This window comes from Aythya marila (assembly GCF_965140915.1).
Source record: "Aythya marila genome assembly, chromosome: 3".
NCBI lineage: Eukaryota > Metazoa > Chordata > Aves > Anseriformes > Anatidae > Aythya > Aythya marila.
The window spans coordinates 110,254,312-110,270,723 of record NC_139044.1 but is presented as its reverse complement, the minus strand read 5'-3'; the positions used below and the strand labels follow the sequence as shown (position 1 = coordinate 110,270,723).

At 38.4% G+C, this 16,412-nt stretch overlaps 1 protein-coding gene across 2 annotated transcripts in view; it reads left to right on the top strand.

Moving 5' to 3' along the window:
- The window catches only part of APOB (apolipoprotein B), a 38,106-nt gene extending 24,335 nt beyond the window's left edge, over nt 1–13,771 (top strand). For both annotated transcript variants that reach the window (XM_082758106.1, XM_082758107.1), the window contains exons 26-29: nt 217–7,797; nt 8,618–8,732; nt 9,574–9,757; nt 10,890–13,771. In XM_082758106.1, the coding sequence (XP_082614232.1) occupies nt 217–7,797; nt 8,618–8,732; nt 9,574–9,757; nt 10,890–12,710 (9,701 nt within the window). In that variant the 3' untranslated portion in view covers nt 12,711–13,771. The remainder of the gene's footprint in view (nt 1–216; nt 7,798–8,617; nt 8,733–9,573; nt 9,758–10,889) is intronic.
- The last annotated feature ends 2,641 nt before the right edge of the window (nt 13,772–16,412 follow it).

The window sequence follows — 16,412 nt, the reverse complement described above, 5'->3', positions numbered from 1 at the left end:
GATTTATTCACAGAAAATTTAGTCCCAAATATAAAAATAATTTATTTTAGAAATATTCAGGATCAACCAAAACATTTTTTATTTTAAAACAAAATGGTATAGTAACAGTAACTGCAGTTCAAGCAGTAACATAAAATCTTAGTGACATCAGACAAAATCTTAAAGACAAAACGATATAGATTACATCATTATCTTTTGGTTTTTTTCCTATTTCAGGTTCTGGTGAAGCATCTTATAATAGAAATGGATTCACCTGTGCATATGAAAATCACCTCAAGCACAGACTTTTAACTTCAGTTTTTAAATTGTCTAGGACAAAGAGTTATGAACCTAGTCTAGTTTCAAACTGCACTGTATCACTTATGGCATCCAGTACTCTGGGTCCTCGGCTTTCATTTTCTGGTGATATTGTTTCTGAAAAAACAAATAACATGAACATCAATAATGTCAAGATGGAAGGGCAACTGGAAGTGGCTTCTGTCTTTGCAAGAAGCATTTATACTATGTCAAGCTCATACAATGAAAAGAGACGGGTTTTGGAAGGGAAATCAAATCTGAAGTTGGATTCTCCTTACCTGCAAGCTACCAATCAACTATCTGGTAGATACAGTGATGATGTATTTTCCATTACTTCGGTTTCTGATGTACAAAATGGACTATTAAAGAACACAGCTTCACTGAAGTATGAAAATAGCCAGCTGAAAATGACATCTGAAACAAATGGGAGGTATCGACAACTTGCAGCTGTCAATAAGCTTGAATTAATTTTGTCAAAGAAGATGGCAGCACTTCGCTCTGAGTATCAAGCCACTTACAAGCAAGCTCAATATTATGCCTTGTTTGCAGGTTCTCTCAATTCCCAGGATCTTGTTTTCAACACTGATATCTCTCTGACTGATCAAAGGAATCGAGCAGCACATAAGTCATCACTCAATGTTAATCAGTATGGTCTAGCTAGCAGTGCAACTACAAATGTGCAATTTAGTCCATTAACAATGCAGAGTGAAATGAATGCCAAACTTGATACTGCTGGAGGCTCTATGTCACTATCCTCTTCTGGGCGCTATGGTAAAAACAATGCAAAATTCAATCTTGGTGGAAGAGTCAGCTTAACGGAAGTAACGCTGGGAAGTGAATATCAAAGTACAGTTCTGGGTATGGACAATAAACATGTTTTAAACTTCAGAGTTAATAGAGAAGGACTCAAGTTCTCAAATAGTTTGCAAGGGTCATTCAAAGAGATTAAGCTGGAGTACTCAAATGACTTGACTATTCCTGGTTTATCCCTAATGTTTTCTTCAAAGTTAGACAACAGCTTCAGCTTTGACAAGTTCCACAAGCACGGCTTTGATCTGCAGCTGCAGCCTAGATCACTCACAGCTAAGCTGAGCAATAATATTAAATACACCAAAACTGAAGTTTCCAACAAAGCAGAACTCCTCCTCGAGCTTCTGAAGCTGAACTTGGGTGGCAATATGAGAGCAGCCTATGGATCAGATGAAATAAGGCATACCTACACTATTACATATGCTGATCTAGCTGCAAACTTTAAAACAGATACAGTTGCAAATGTTCAAGGTGCAGCAGTGAGTCACAGAGTTAATCTCAATATAGCAGGACTAGCTACCTCAGTTACTATGAACACAAACTGTGATTCTAAATCTCTCCGGTTCAGCAACGCTCTGCGTTCCACTATGGCCCCATTTACTGTTACTGCTGATGTCCATACCAATGGTAATGGAAAGCTGATTGCCATGGGTGAACATACAGGAGACCTTTACAGCAAATTCCTGTTTAAAGCAGAGCCTCTTGCTTTCACTTTCTCCCATGATTACAGAGGATCTACCAGTCACAGCTTCAAGTCTAGAGGAAGATACACTACTCAGCTTGATAACAAAGTTCATATGCTTTTTACTCCATCAGAACAGTCCAGTGCTTGGAAATTGAAAAGTCAGCTGAACAATAATGTATATTCACAAGATCTCAATGCTTACAATGATGCAGAAAAAACCGGTGTGGAACTTAGTGGAAGAGCTTTAGCAGATCTCTCTGTGTTGGATACATCAATCACACTACCATTCACACCTGAAGAAGTTAACATCATTGACGTATTAGGTCTCAGGGGCAGTGTGTCAGAGCCTCAAGAATTCAGCATCTCTGGCTCTGTGAAGTACGATAAAAATAAAGATATGCATGTTATTAACCTACCACTCCTGGAACACTTACCAGTCTACTTTGAGCAAATCAGAGGTGCCATGCTAACCTCACTTCAGGCTGTACAAAGTTACCTGAAAAACATTGACATAGATCAATATATGAGAGAATACAAGGCAACTTTGGATAAACTCCCACAGCACCTTAATGATTATGTGGAGAAATTAGATCTGAAAGGCAGAGTTAGCACCATGAAAACTAATTTGATTACTTTCACAAAGGACTACAGAATAACATCTGATGATCTCCAAATTATGTTGGAAAAAGCCCTGGAAAATCTTCAAGAAATACTGCTTCAGCTTCAGGTCTATCTGATACAACTTGAGCAATACATCAAAGACAATTTTGAACAGTTTGACATTAAAGCACTTATTGCACAGCTTCTTGATCAAGTAGTTGAAAAAATAACAGCTCTAGATAACAAATATAACATAAGAATGACTGTAGTTGACACTCTTCAGAGATTACAAATTTTTTTTCAAGAATATTATCCCAGCAAAATTGGAAGCAGCACAATGGCTTGGATTAAAAACGTAGATGATGAATACAGAATCACTGCTAGAATACAGGAAAGCCTAGAACAACTCAAAATTCAGATTCAGAATATTGATGTCAGACGCATTGCAGAAAAATTGAAACAGCAGATTAAAATATTTGATGTTAAACAAGTTTTAGAAAAATTGAAGCGTTCATTGCCAATTAAAAAAATGAAAGAAGTTCTTGAACAAATCAAAGACTTTATTCTAAATTGGATGGAGGATTATGAAGTGTCCGAGAAGATCAGTGCTTTCCGAGGTCATATACATAAACTGATTGTAAAATATGAAATCGATAAGCAGGTGTATTTTTTAATGGACAGAATGACAGAACTTCTTAACCAGTACAGAATAAAAGAAACTGTCCAGAAGCTGACTGTCTACCTGAAAAAAATTGATGTGAAGACCTACTTTGATAAAATTGTTGCTTTTATTGATGATGCTGTCAAGAAAGTGCAAACCTTTGATTATGAAATGATGATAAAGGAAGTCAACAAGTTCCTTGACATGGTTATAAAAAAACTCAAGTCTTTTGATTATAACCAGTTTGTTGATAAAACAAATGAGAAAATCCAAGAAGTAACACAAAAAATAAATGAGGAGCTCAGAAATCTAGAACTTCCACAGAAAGCAGAAGCATTAAAACAGTATATGAAAGATTTTAGTGCTGTGATTTCAAAATACATAGAACAATTAAAGGACACCAAGCTTGCTGCCATAATTAACTGGCTCAAAGAGCTCATAAACTCAACAACATTTGCTAATCTGAAAGCCAAAGTAAATGAGCATCTGGAAGACCTGCGAGAGAGGATTTCTGACATGGATATCTCCAAAGAATTTGAATGGTATCTTCAGAAGATAAGCCAATTCTACAATTCTGCTGTCATATACATTTCTGAACAGTGGAACATAGCTTTTAAAAAAATTGTTATTTTGGCTGAAGAGTATGACCTAAAAAATTGGGCTGAAAATTTAAACCAGTTTGTTGAAACAGGATTTAAAGTCCCTGAAATAAGAATTGTTATAGTCACTATACCTGCCTTTGAGTTCAGTCTCCGAAGTCTCCGGGAAGCAACATTTCGAACACCAGACTTCGTTGTTCCACTGACTGATCTGCACATCCCCTCCTATGAGATAAATATTAAGAGATTAAAAGACGTGAAAATCCCAATGAAATTTACTACCCCAGAGTTTACTGTTCTAAATAGTTTTAAAGTTCCATCTTATACAATTGACCTAAATGAGATTAAATTGCAGATTGTGAGAACAATAGACCAACTCATGTCTGGTGATTTTCAGCTGCCAGCAATTGATTTGTATTTTAAAGATCTGAAGATGAGAGATATGCCTTTTTCTGACATTTCTTTTCCAGAATTACAAATGCCTCAGTTTGAAATACCAGAATTATTGGTTCCAAAGCTAAATCTAAATGAGCTCCAGATTCCTGACTTGAAGATACCAGAGTTCCAACTTCCACGTATCCCACATACAGTGACTGTCCCTACATTTGGCAAGCTGTCTGGTGCTTTCAGAGTTACCTCTCCATTCTTCACTCTGTCTACACAAGCTGAAGTTCATAATACTACAACATCTGTAAACAGTCCAGAATTTGTGACCTCCCTTTCAGCTCAAACAACATCCAAATTAGATTTCCTAGTTTTTAGTGTTATTGCAGATTCACGTTTCTTGGCCCCTGAGATGAAACAGCTGAACGTTAAAAATTCCATGAAGGTCAACCACAGGTTCCTTAAAGTTGATCACACCAACGAATTGGTATTTTTAGGGACTTCTGTAGAAGGAGAAGCTGAAACCAAAGCAAACTTCTATACAACAAAAAATTCCATAGAACTTCAGAATAAATTAATGGTCAAGCTGCAAAGAAAAATTTGGATACAGAGTGGAACAGCATATTCCCACAGACTGAATATTCCACAAGCTGCCTTCTCCAGCCAGGCTGATTTCGTCAATAATATGACAACAGAGGTAGAAGCAGGACATATATCATTTACCTCCAATGGTAAAGGAAACTGGAAATGGGCTTCTCCTAATTTCTCCGATGAAGGCACTCATGATTCACATGCCACCTTCAGGGTTGAGGGTCCCATTATTATATTCTTTGGTGACTATAGAATAAATGATAAGTACCTGAAAGTCAGCCAAGCTGTGAGATATGAATGTGGTTTTCTAAATTATGCAACGCTTCAGATTCAGTCTGAGATCGAGTCACAGCGTGTGGGGCGTAGCGTTCTGAATGTAAAAGGTACAGTCCAGCTTGGAGGAATGAAAGTAGAATTAACAGGCTCTCACAATGCTCGTCTCAATGGACGGATTACTGGGACTGTAAATAATGAAGTTTTCTTCTTGGCACAGCCTTTTGAAATTCGAGTATTAACGAACAATGATGGAAACGTGAAAATAAGCTTCCCAATGAAATTGACTGGCAAAATTGACTTCCTGAATAACTATGGTCTTTCACTCAGTTCTTCCGTTCAGCAGGTCAGCTGGCAAGCTACTGGCAGGTTCAATCAGTACAGGTATTCCCATAATATGTCTGCTGGCAACAACGATGACAGAATTGAAGCTCATGTTGAAATGAGTGGAGATGCCAACCTAGACTTCCTAAATATTCCTCTAACCATTCCTCAGCTTAATGTTCCCTATACTGGAATCCAGACTCCTCAGCTAAAAGATTTTTCACTGTGGGAACGGGTAGGCCTGAAGGACTTACTGAAGACTACAAGACAATCATTTGATTTAAATTTGAATGCTCAGTATGAGAAAAACAAAGACATGCATGTAATCCCGCTTCCTTTAGCAACAGTGCATGAAGCACTTAATAAATACATCAATTTCTTCAACAAATATTTTGAGAGAGGAAGAAACACAGCTTTAGATTTTCTCACAAAGTCATATAACGAAGCCAAAACAAAATTTGACAAATACAAAATACAAACATCACTGAACAAACTGCCACGGACCTTCAGGATTCCAGGATACACCATTCCAATTGTGAATGTTGAGGTTTCTCCTTTTACTGCTGAGATGCCAGCCTTTGGTTACATGCTCCCAAAAGAAATAAGTACAACAGGATTCACAGTCCCATTTATTGGCTTTTCAGTACCATCTTACACACTAGTATTACCTTCTCTGGAACTTCCAGTCCTTCATGTTCCACAGGATCTACGCACTCTAAAGCTTCCTAGATTCAGAATCAATAGCCCATCAAACCACATCTTAATTCCTGCCATGGGAAATATTACTTATGACTTCTCATTTAAATCCAGTGTGATTACTTTGACTGCAAATGCTGGTCTGTTTAATCAGTCAGATATTGCTGGGCAACTTAGCATCTCATCTTCATCTGTCTTTGATGCACTACAATTTAAGCTGGATGGTTCAACGAGCTTGACAAGAAAAAGGGGGTTGAAACTGGCCACAGCACTCTCTCTGAGTAATAACAAATTTCTAGGAGGAGGTCATGACAGCACTATTAGTCTCACAAGGAGAAACATGGAAGCATCATTGACAACAAATGCTCAAATTAACACACCTGTTTTAAAAGTGAATTTCAGCCAAGAGCTTTCTGGAAATACTAAGTCTAAACCCACTCTTTCCTCTGGGCTAAAAGTAATGTATGATTTTAATACTCCTAAATATGGCACCAGTGCTAAGGGAGGAATTGCTCACAAATTTGCTTTAGAGAGCCTTACATCTTACCTATCAGTAGAATCATCAACAAAGGGGAATATTGATGGAGTAATTTACACTGGAAATTCATTTTCTGGCACTCTGGTCCACGAGGCAAACACTTACCTGAATGCTAATGGAGCCCGGTCATCTCTCAAGCTTGAGACAAACTCCCAAGCAGACGGACTCTGGAACAGTGAAATGAAAGAAATCCTTGCAGTTGAAGCATCTACTCGACGTGTTTATGCAGTCTGGGAGCACAATGGCAAAAACTATGCACGATATACACCTCTTTTCACAACAACGGGGTCTCAAAAATGCAAAGCAACCTTTGAGATGGCTCCTTGGAGCATGTCAGCAGATCTTCAGATTCAAGCCACTCAGCCAAATTCTTTCCTAGACATAGCCTCAATTAATCAGGTTGTCCTAATGAAAATCAATACTGTGAACCAGAAAGTTGGCTGGAAGGGTGAAAGCCAAATTCAGTCATTATCTTTGGGACATGATATGCAATTATCAAATGAAAAATCAAAGGTAAAGTTTGATATTTCTGGATCTTTGGGAGGATACATAGACTTCCTCAAAAAAATGAAGTGTCCCATTGCTGATAAGAGCTTATGGGATATCTTGAAGTTGGACATCACTACCAGCGCTGACAGAAAACAATACTTAAATGCTTCAGCATCCCTCGTGTACACAAAGAGTGATGATGGTACCTTCTTCCCCATACCTGTGAATAAGTTAACCGATGGCTTCACATTCAATATTCCTGAGTTTCATCTAAAGGTTCCAAGTCCTGTCTTCAGCACTCCAGAGTTCAGAGTTCCTTTCACCACTCTGCAGGTCCCAGCCTACACCATCGACCTGCGCAACATAAAAATTCCACAGACACTAAACATGATGCCGTTTGACGTCAATTTACCCACGCTGCCAAGACTAAGATTCCCCAAAGTGGATGTAGGAGCCAATTACATTACATTAGAAGAATACAAGATACCATATTTTGAGCTGACTGTACCTGAATACCAAATAACTGTGTCTCAATTCACTCTTCCAAAGAGTATTTCTCTTGGCAGTTTCCATATAAATCTGGATGAAGTAGCTAATAAGATTGCAGATTTTGATTTCCCTACAATTACAATTCCCGAACAGAAAATTGAGATCCCCCCTCTCAAGGTGTCCTTGCCTGCTGGAATTTACATTCCATCATTTGGTGCCTTGACTGGATCTTTCAAAGCTGTTTCCCCTTTGTACAATGTCACCTGGAGAACAGACTTATCAAATAAAAAGGACTCCTTTGAACTGTCTGTCGACTCTACCTGCAGCTCAACATTACTGTTCCTGGAATATGACTTGAATGGTAAGATATTATAATTCTACATGCCGCAGTTCTGGGCTAAACACTCCATACTGTTTTTCTGTTTAGCAATTACATTAGATTATACATCTCCTTTTGTCTTCATCAGCATTTTTTCATAAATTATTATCAGTCTCAGTCAGACACCCTGAAGGCTAATTACAAGTTATATGTATAACTAATGGCATACTCTGAAAAAAATGGAAGAGATCTCTTTTTTTACATAACAGTTTCTTACTTTCAATTGCAGACATCATAACATTCCCCCATTACTTAAGATAATACCTTTAAAGGAGAGAAAGCAGGCTCACTTTTTATGTAATTCAGTTCAGATAAATAAATGCCCACCTTTTTTCTTATAGAATCATAGAATTAACCATTAATTTTCATAAATAACCATTAATTTTCATAATTAGTCATTAAGAGTTAAACATATTTGGTTTTCAAAATATTTCAACTCAGAAAGCTCAGGCATCCCATATAGTTTTTACTTCTAGACTTTAGAATAATAGTAAAAGCATACATAAGAACAAAATTATAAAACTCTCAAGAGATTAGAATCTAGAATCCCCATTTCTGGTCTGCATGAATGCAAAATGTTATACCCCTGTTATTATAAACATAGAGGAAAATTTAATTTTAACATATTCTGGCTGAACAAGTATTTTTGTATCTTTTTATTTTGGGCATTATGGTCATTTAGTTTCTGGAAGTATAATTTTGCATACAATGGAAACAGTCCACAACTGGCCTAGTTGTGGACTAGCTCAACATGTATTTTGTATTGTTTTGGTAAAACACGCATTTGAAATCTGTTTCACAGCTGTTTCAAACTACAAATATGAAGGAGACATGTTTGTTATGAAGACCACTGGCAGCCTTTCTCACCGTGACTTGAGTGCAAACTACAAGCAAGATGTCACTCTTCGGGGATTTGGGTAAAGATTTGTTCTGACAATCTAATTTATAATAGACAAAAGTGCCAATGATGTACTTGTTGCTTTAAACACAAATGCCCCAGAGTGCTTTGCTATAATTAGTAAGAACCTATGTAACTAATCTGTCATTATTGGTGATAACTTTTTCTATCTTGAGATAACTGAAATGCTATTCCCTCTCAGTATTTCCAATATAGCTTTTCTGAGCAGCCCTATTTCATAAGTGCTAAGATATAAACCCAGCATTTCATATTCAGAGTGGTTCTAGATCTGACCATCAACAACACTTTTTCATTGGAACCCTCTGTCAGCACAAGTCATTAAAGAGTAATTTTTATTCACAAATCCTGGTACTAGGGATTACAGACTTGGTCTTCTAACTACCTGTTTTGATGTCCAAGTGTTGTGCTGATATATCGAAGGGACAGAAGTCTGTGAAGGCAAGTACAAATGAAGATACAAAATACTGCCTGAACTTATGTTGATGGAAAAAATTGAAGTCGGCTTATAGAAGTCTTTAGAAAGCTTACAACAAGGCAGCTACAGGTTTTGATTTGTTGTAATTATTCAATGAAAATTCTCAAACGAGCTCAATATAGTATCTAAAAAAAAAAAGGAAAATTGGAGTAACATGAAGTTTTGAATATATTAGGCTAAACCCTAAGCCCTAAGTAATTTGGATAATAAAGCCCTACTTTCTTTTGATGACAGAGGTATTGTTCACATGGACATATACATAATATCATAGGTAGTGTTATATTTAGGCATACTGCATTGTGTACTTCCTTAGGGCCTGTGCTGTGTTCTTGTGTTCATTATAGCTGTGTATTCTTTGTTGTAGAATTGTGGCCAACACTGCATCATTAGACATCATCAGCCCAACATTTACTGATGTTCATGTACGTTATCAAAAGACTGACAGCACAATATCCTCTTCAGTATCTTCACCTTCTGCTGGGACCTTAGGCTATCTCATTGAAGTAGAAACTGACATTCTGAAGAAGAAAGTTTACTACCGAACTCGGGTAAGCTTGATATGACCAATACCAAGCAAAAAGGTTGGTGGTGGTCAGAGAAAAAGCTCCCTTTTAAAGATTGTGTATTTTGATACTAAGACATAAGTTAAACACCCTTTGTCCAAAGAAAAAGTGTATTATCAGTAATTATGTTTTTTATTTCCTACACTGGCCTTGCCAATTCTAAAAGTAGCATCTATGTGAAGAGACTGTTTCAGCTTCTCTGCACACTTAATTTTACCCTCTTCCATGATCAAGAAAACATTCCTGCCAAAAGTGAAGAAAGTACAGAAACAGTTTTTGATAACCGAACGATCAGGCTTGGTGTATTCCTGTTAGGCTACTTACAATTATTTCAAAAGTTGCCCCTATAGGAATCAAGCCCCTGGAAGAGGTCAGACCACATAGAGTATCTTCTTTTTGGATCCATTAATACATTATAAGAAGTAAAAAACTTTTTAGATTTGCTAACAAAAGATGCTATTATTGGCATACAATGATTACAAAATTAATATTTTACCTTCCAAGTTGATAAACTAATTTAAGAATCACCATCAACTCATAATTCATTACTTATTACTGAAAACTGGAAAATGTGTTTATGTAAATAGATTTGAGGGTCTTGTATTACTCTAAGTAGCTCTCACTTATTGTTTCATTGATTTCAATGATTGCAAAATGAAATCCTCTAATGTTTTCATATTAAGGAAAGGCTGTTTAAATTCACTTTAAATAATTTCAAGAAGGAGCAGAAGGCTCATCTCCTAAGTAACTGACAGGTTTTATGAGGCCTCATAGGCATTTAATAGAAAGGAAAGAAAAATCTTATTTACAGTCTGATTTTAAAAACAAATAAAAAGACTAAATTATGTTGTGGTACTCCTGTGCAGAGGCATAGAGCACCTTGATACAATATAATTTTTTCCAAAATAACATTTCAAGATGGGAGTAAACATACAGTAGACAAAAATTTGTAGTGTATGTATCTTAATACATGTATATATTTGTGGTGGCCAGACCCAGTACAATATTAAATTTAAAGTTATGCAAAATGAGAACATTGAAATACACTTAATATAAATAATGTGGGATTTGTTTTATTTACAAGCTATCTTTTGGTTATCCCATCTTATATTTTCAGTCTGCTCCTCAGAAGGACATTGACATATTAAGCAGTGAGATATCCTTCAAGAATCCTCACCTGATTCAAATGAAATTCAACTGGAAAGAGGATGCTGCCAAAGACTTGCTGTTGGGTCTAAAAGACAAAGTACCTAAAATGACAAATGCAGTCTATAGATCTGTTAATTGGTACCATAAGGAGCATATGGGACTGGATATTAGTGCTGCCACCTGGAAGATGAAGAATATCATGCAGAATAATGCTGACAAAGCATACGCATTTGCTGCAAAACAGATAGACCAAATAGATGCTCAGCTTCGCACAGCTGCCAATGAGGCCTCTGGCAAATATCAGGAGATGAAGGTGAAAGCTAAACAGCTGTATCAAAAAGCAGCAGATCAAGCTGGACAGATTGAATATCAAAAAATAAAAGCAAAGCTTTTGGATGCTACAATTGACATAATTGAAGAGTATCACAAGAAAATAAAACACCTAATTGATTCAGTCATTGAGTTCCTGAAGACCACAAAATTCCAGGTTCCTGGACTTTCTGAAAAGTACACTGGTGAAGAATTATACCTTATGACTACAGAGAAGGCAGCAAAAACTGCTGATATGTGCCTTTCAAAACTTCAGGAATACTTTGATGCCTTGATTGCAGCTATTAATGAGCTGGAAGTCAGAGTTCCTGCTTCTGAAACAATTCTTAGAGGTCGTAATGTACTTGATCAAATTAAAGAAATGCTGAAACATTTGCAGGAAAAAATCAGGCAGACGTTTGCTACTCTCCAGGAAGCTGACTTTGCAGGAAAGCTTAACCACCTTAAACAAATAGTGCAACAAACTTTTCAGAAAGCAGAAGATATAGTTAGAAGCTTGCAGTCCAAAAATTTTGAGGACATCAAAGTCCAAACACAACAGCTGTACAAAGATGCAATGGCTTCAGTCTATGCACAGAAACTTAGATCCTTGGCAGAAGATGTTAAAAAATACATTTATCACGTGAAAGTTTTTAGCCAGAAGACATTCCAGGAGCTTTCAGAAAAGCTGCACCAGCTGCTTCTCTATATAAGGGCATTGCGGGAGGAATATTTTGATCCAACTACACTTGGATGGTCACTGAAATACTATGAAGTAGAAGACAAGGTATTAGGATGGCTGAAGAATCTAATAGAAACACTAGTGAATTGGCAGACCAGGTATGTTGGAGATCTTGCTGATTCATTTACACGCCTGACAGACCAAGTAAGAGAACTGGTGGAAAAATACAGCCAGGAATACTATGACCTTATAGCTGATGTTGAAGGAAAAGGAAAACAGAAGGTCATGGAGCTCTCATCTGCTGCTCAGGAAAAGATCCGATACTGGTCTGCAGCTGCTAAAAAGAAAATCAATGAATATAACAAGCAAGTCAAGGCAAAACTCCAGGAGATCTATGAGCAGCTTAGCGATTCTCAAGAAAAGCTAATCAGTGAGGCCAAAAAGTTAATTGATCTAACTATAGAGAAGTACTCTGCACTACTTCAGTATATCTCTGAGCTTCTTCGTTGGCTTGAGCAAGTAACAGCTGACAGCATAAAACCATATATAGCTGTTCGTCAAGGAGAGCTTAGAATAGATGTGCCATTTGATTGGGAGTCCATTAACCAAATGCCCCAGAAAAGCAGAGAGGCACTCAGAAAAAAGGTGGAATTAACACGCACACTAATTCAGCAAGGCATTGAACAAGGCTCCAGGAAATGGGAAGAAATGCAAAAATTCATTGATGAACAACTTGCCACTGAGCAGCTGAGTCTTCAGCAGATTGTGGAAAACATACAGAAGCGCATGAAGACCTGAATGGACATGCAGAAGAGAAGTGATAAGTTTATACCACAATGTATTTAAAAATAACAGCAATCAGCATGCTGGAACTTCAGGTAGATACTGTTTGAATCCGAATTTGTAACTGAAAACTGAATAATCTACAGTAGGTTATTTTAATAAGCTTAATAAGCCAATAAATGAGTTCTTTATTACATTTTTGTGTCATTCATTACAGCTAGTTTTACTTGGACCATAAGGCTTAATCCAACAATCTTCAAGGTCAAAAGGAAGTCTTTGCATTGATTTCACAGTATGTTGGATCAAGCCAGTAATGTGCAATACATATTGTAAATAGTCGCAAAAGCTACAGAATACACAGAATAAACAGGTTTAAAATAAAGGTCACATTTATAAGCCAGGTGAAGAACAACTTGGAAACACATTTATTTCCCAACTTAGAAATACATTCACAGATGAGTTTGGGAGAAAAAGAAGAGGAAAGGAGCACAAGAGAGCATACAAAAAATAAGATATGAAAAAAAGTAATGAATTCCAGAAAAAATATCAAAAAGCAGAAAATATTATAATTGAATAGAAATCTGAGTCCTGGACAATTTCAGATAACAACAACATTCTATTGAGAAAAAGAAATCTACACATATATCAGTTTTCAGAAAGCTCCGCAAAGAAATTTAGATTTTTTTTCCTACTGGCTAATTTGTCATTCAGAAATACATGGGTTTCTTACCTGTTTCCCCACAAGCTGACTAACTTTTGCTTACCATGAGTTTAGCTGACTGTCAAAGTTTCACTGACATCACTGAATATGACAGGAATAGAAGTGTTTTCCCCTCAATCTCCTAAACAGGAGCCTAGACCTCATTTAAATGAATTCCAAGTTCAAAGATGAATTTAATAAAGTTGAAGAATTCACTCACAAAATAGGACTACTTTGGGGTGGAATATGTGTGGAACTGTAATGGTTTCTTTTCAGCTATTGAAATACTGTATAGATAGTCCTTGAAAAAAGCCTACTTAGGCTAAAATAATGTTATCTCTTTGAGAATAAACTCTTTAACAAACAAGACTAGAAATTCTGTGTACGTTTGTTTTAATACAATCAATCCAGTCTGAAATATGATTTTTTGGTGGTTCATTAATTGGGAAAACAGAAATTATCAATTTTTTTGCAGTCATGACCTTTTAGAGCTTGGTTTCATCCCATGGCACGATGGGTTACATATGGGAAGCAATGGATCACTAGTTTGCAAATACCTGAGTAAGTTTTGTGGGAGCAGATACATATTTACAGCACAGAGCAGCGTCATGCTAGCTCAGGTCCTGGAAACAGGAGATTCTAGTGCCCACACTGAGTTTATGCAGTAGTAACACTCCCTGCTCTGCAGCACGTCCATGCTGATCTAGCAAAATCTCAGAGCAGGTTGGGCTATATAGCTTTGACATCCTATTACCAGATATCACCTAAGTCCCTGCTCATGGCAGGAGGGATTGGAATTTGGATCTTTAAGGTCCCTTCCAACACAAGCCATTCTATGATTTTAAGTCTGCCACTAATGATGACTTTTTTCAAGTATGTAAACAGCAAGAGGAAGACTAGAGACAACGTGGGCCCCTTGCTGAATGAGAGGGGTGTCCTGGTCACGGGAGACACTGAGAAGGCAGAGATTCTGAATGCTTTCTTTGCTTCAGTCTTTGCTTCAGTCTTTGCTTCAAGGACACTCCCCCAGGACTCCTCACCCCTGGCAATAGGACAAAGGGTCTGGGAAATGGAGGGCTCCACCCTGGTGGACATGAGAGTGGTTTGGGAGCGTCTGAGTGGGCTCAACGCACACAAATCCATGGGTCCCAATGGGATGCATCTGTGTGTGCTAAGGGAGCTGGCAAATATGATTGCTGAACCACTCTCTATCATCTTTGAAAGCTCCTGAAGAATGGGTGAGGTGCCTGAAGACTGGAGGCAATGTCACTCCGGTCTTCAGGAAGGGCAAGAAGGAGGATCCGGGAAACTGCAGGACAATCAGTCTCACCTTTGTCCCTGGAAGGCTGTTGAAGCAGCTTGTTCTGGATGACATCTCCAAGCAATTGGAAGAGAAGAAGGTTATGAAGATTAGCCAGCATGGATTCACCAAGGGGAAGTTGTGCTCAAACAACCTCGTTGCCTTCTATGATGGCATCACCGGCTGGGTAGATGGGGTGAGAGCGGTGGATGTCACCTACCTTGACTTTAGCAAGGCTTTCGATACTGTCTCCCATGACATCCTACTAGCAAAGCTGAGAAAGTGTGGAATAGATGAGTGGACGGCAAGGTGGGTTGAGAACTGGCTGACTGACTGAGCTCAGAGAGTGGTGATCAGAGGAGCAGAGTCTGGCTGGAGGCCTGTGACTAGCGGTGTTACTCAGGGCTTGGTGCTGGGTCCGGTCTTGTTCAACATCTTCATCGACGACCTTGATGAGGGAATAGTGTCTGCCCTCAGCAAGTACGCTGATGACACAAAGCTGGGAGGAGTGGCTGACATGCCAGAAGGCTGTGCTGCCATTCAGCGAGACGTGGACCGGCTGGAGAGATGGGCAGGAAGAAACCAAATGAGGTTTAATAAGAGCAAGTATAGAGTCCTGCACCTGGGAAGGAACAACCCAAAGTATCAGTACAGGCTGGGGGATGACCTGCTGGAGAGGAGCTCTGAGGAAAAGGACCTGGGAGGACCTGGGAGTCCTGGTGGACAACAGGTTGACCATGAGCCAGCACTGATGTGCCCTGATGGCCAAGAGGGCCAATGGGATCCTGGCATGCATTAAAAGGAGCATGGCCAGCAGGTCAAGGGAGGTGATCCTCCCCCTCTACTCTGCCCTGGTCAGGCCTCACCTGGAGTACTGCGTCCAGTTCTAGGCTCCCCAGTACAAGAAAGACAGGGATCTCCTGGAAAGAGTCCAGCAGAGGGCCACAAAGACGATATGGGGCCTGGAGCATCTTCCCTATGAAGAAAGGCTGAGAGACATGGTTCTGTTCAGTCTGGAGAAGAGAAGACTGAGAGGGGATCTCCTCAGTGTATATAAATATCTGAGGGGTGGGACACAGAAGGATGTAGCCAACCTCTTCTCAGTGGTTTGTGAGGATATGACAAGGGGCAATGGCTGCAAGTTAGAGCACAGGAAGTTCTGCACTGACATGCGAAAGAACTTCTTCACGTTGAGGGTGATGGAGCATTGGAAGAGGCTGCCTATGGAGGTTGTGGAGTCTCCTTCTCTGGAGATATTCAAGGCTTGTCTGGATGCCTACCTGGGCAGCCTGCTCTGAGGAACCTGCTTTGGCAGGGGAGTTGGACCCAATGATCTTTTGAGGTCCCTTCCAACCCCGACAGTTCTGTGATTCTGTGATCCTGTGATTCTGTGATTGTTCTCACATATGCTAAATTAACCTCCAAATCAGAATGAATTTAGCACAGTTGTATATACACAACTATCTAGCTTTCATCAGAGAGTGAGCATCTCTTAGAAAGTAAGGTAATTCAATTTTGTCTTTAGCTTTTAGCCATCAAAAGTTTTTGTTTTGTTTTGTTTATTATTATTATTTATATATTTTTTTAAAGTTCTGATCCTGAATAAAACTAATCTGTGTATGTCACCCTGCCCAGGGGAACCAGAGATATAAAAATCTCTGTTTACACATTCTCTTGAGTATCCTGATAAATAAAGATGTTGACTGCAGAGCTTTTT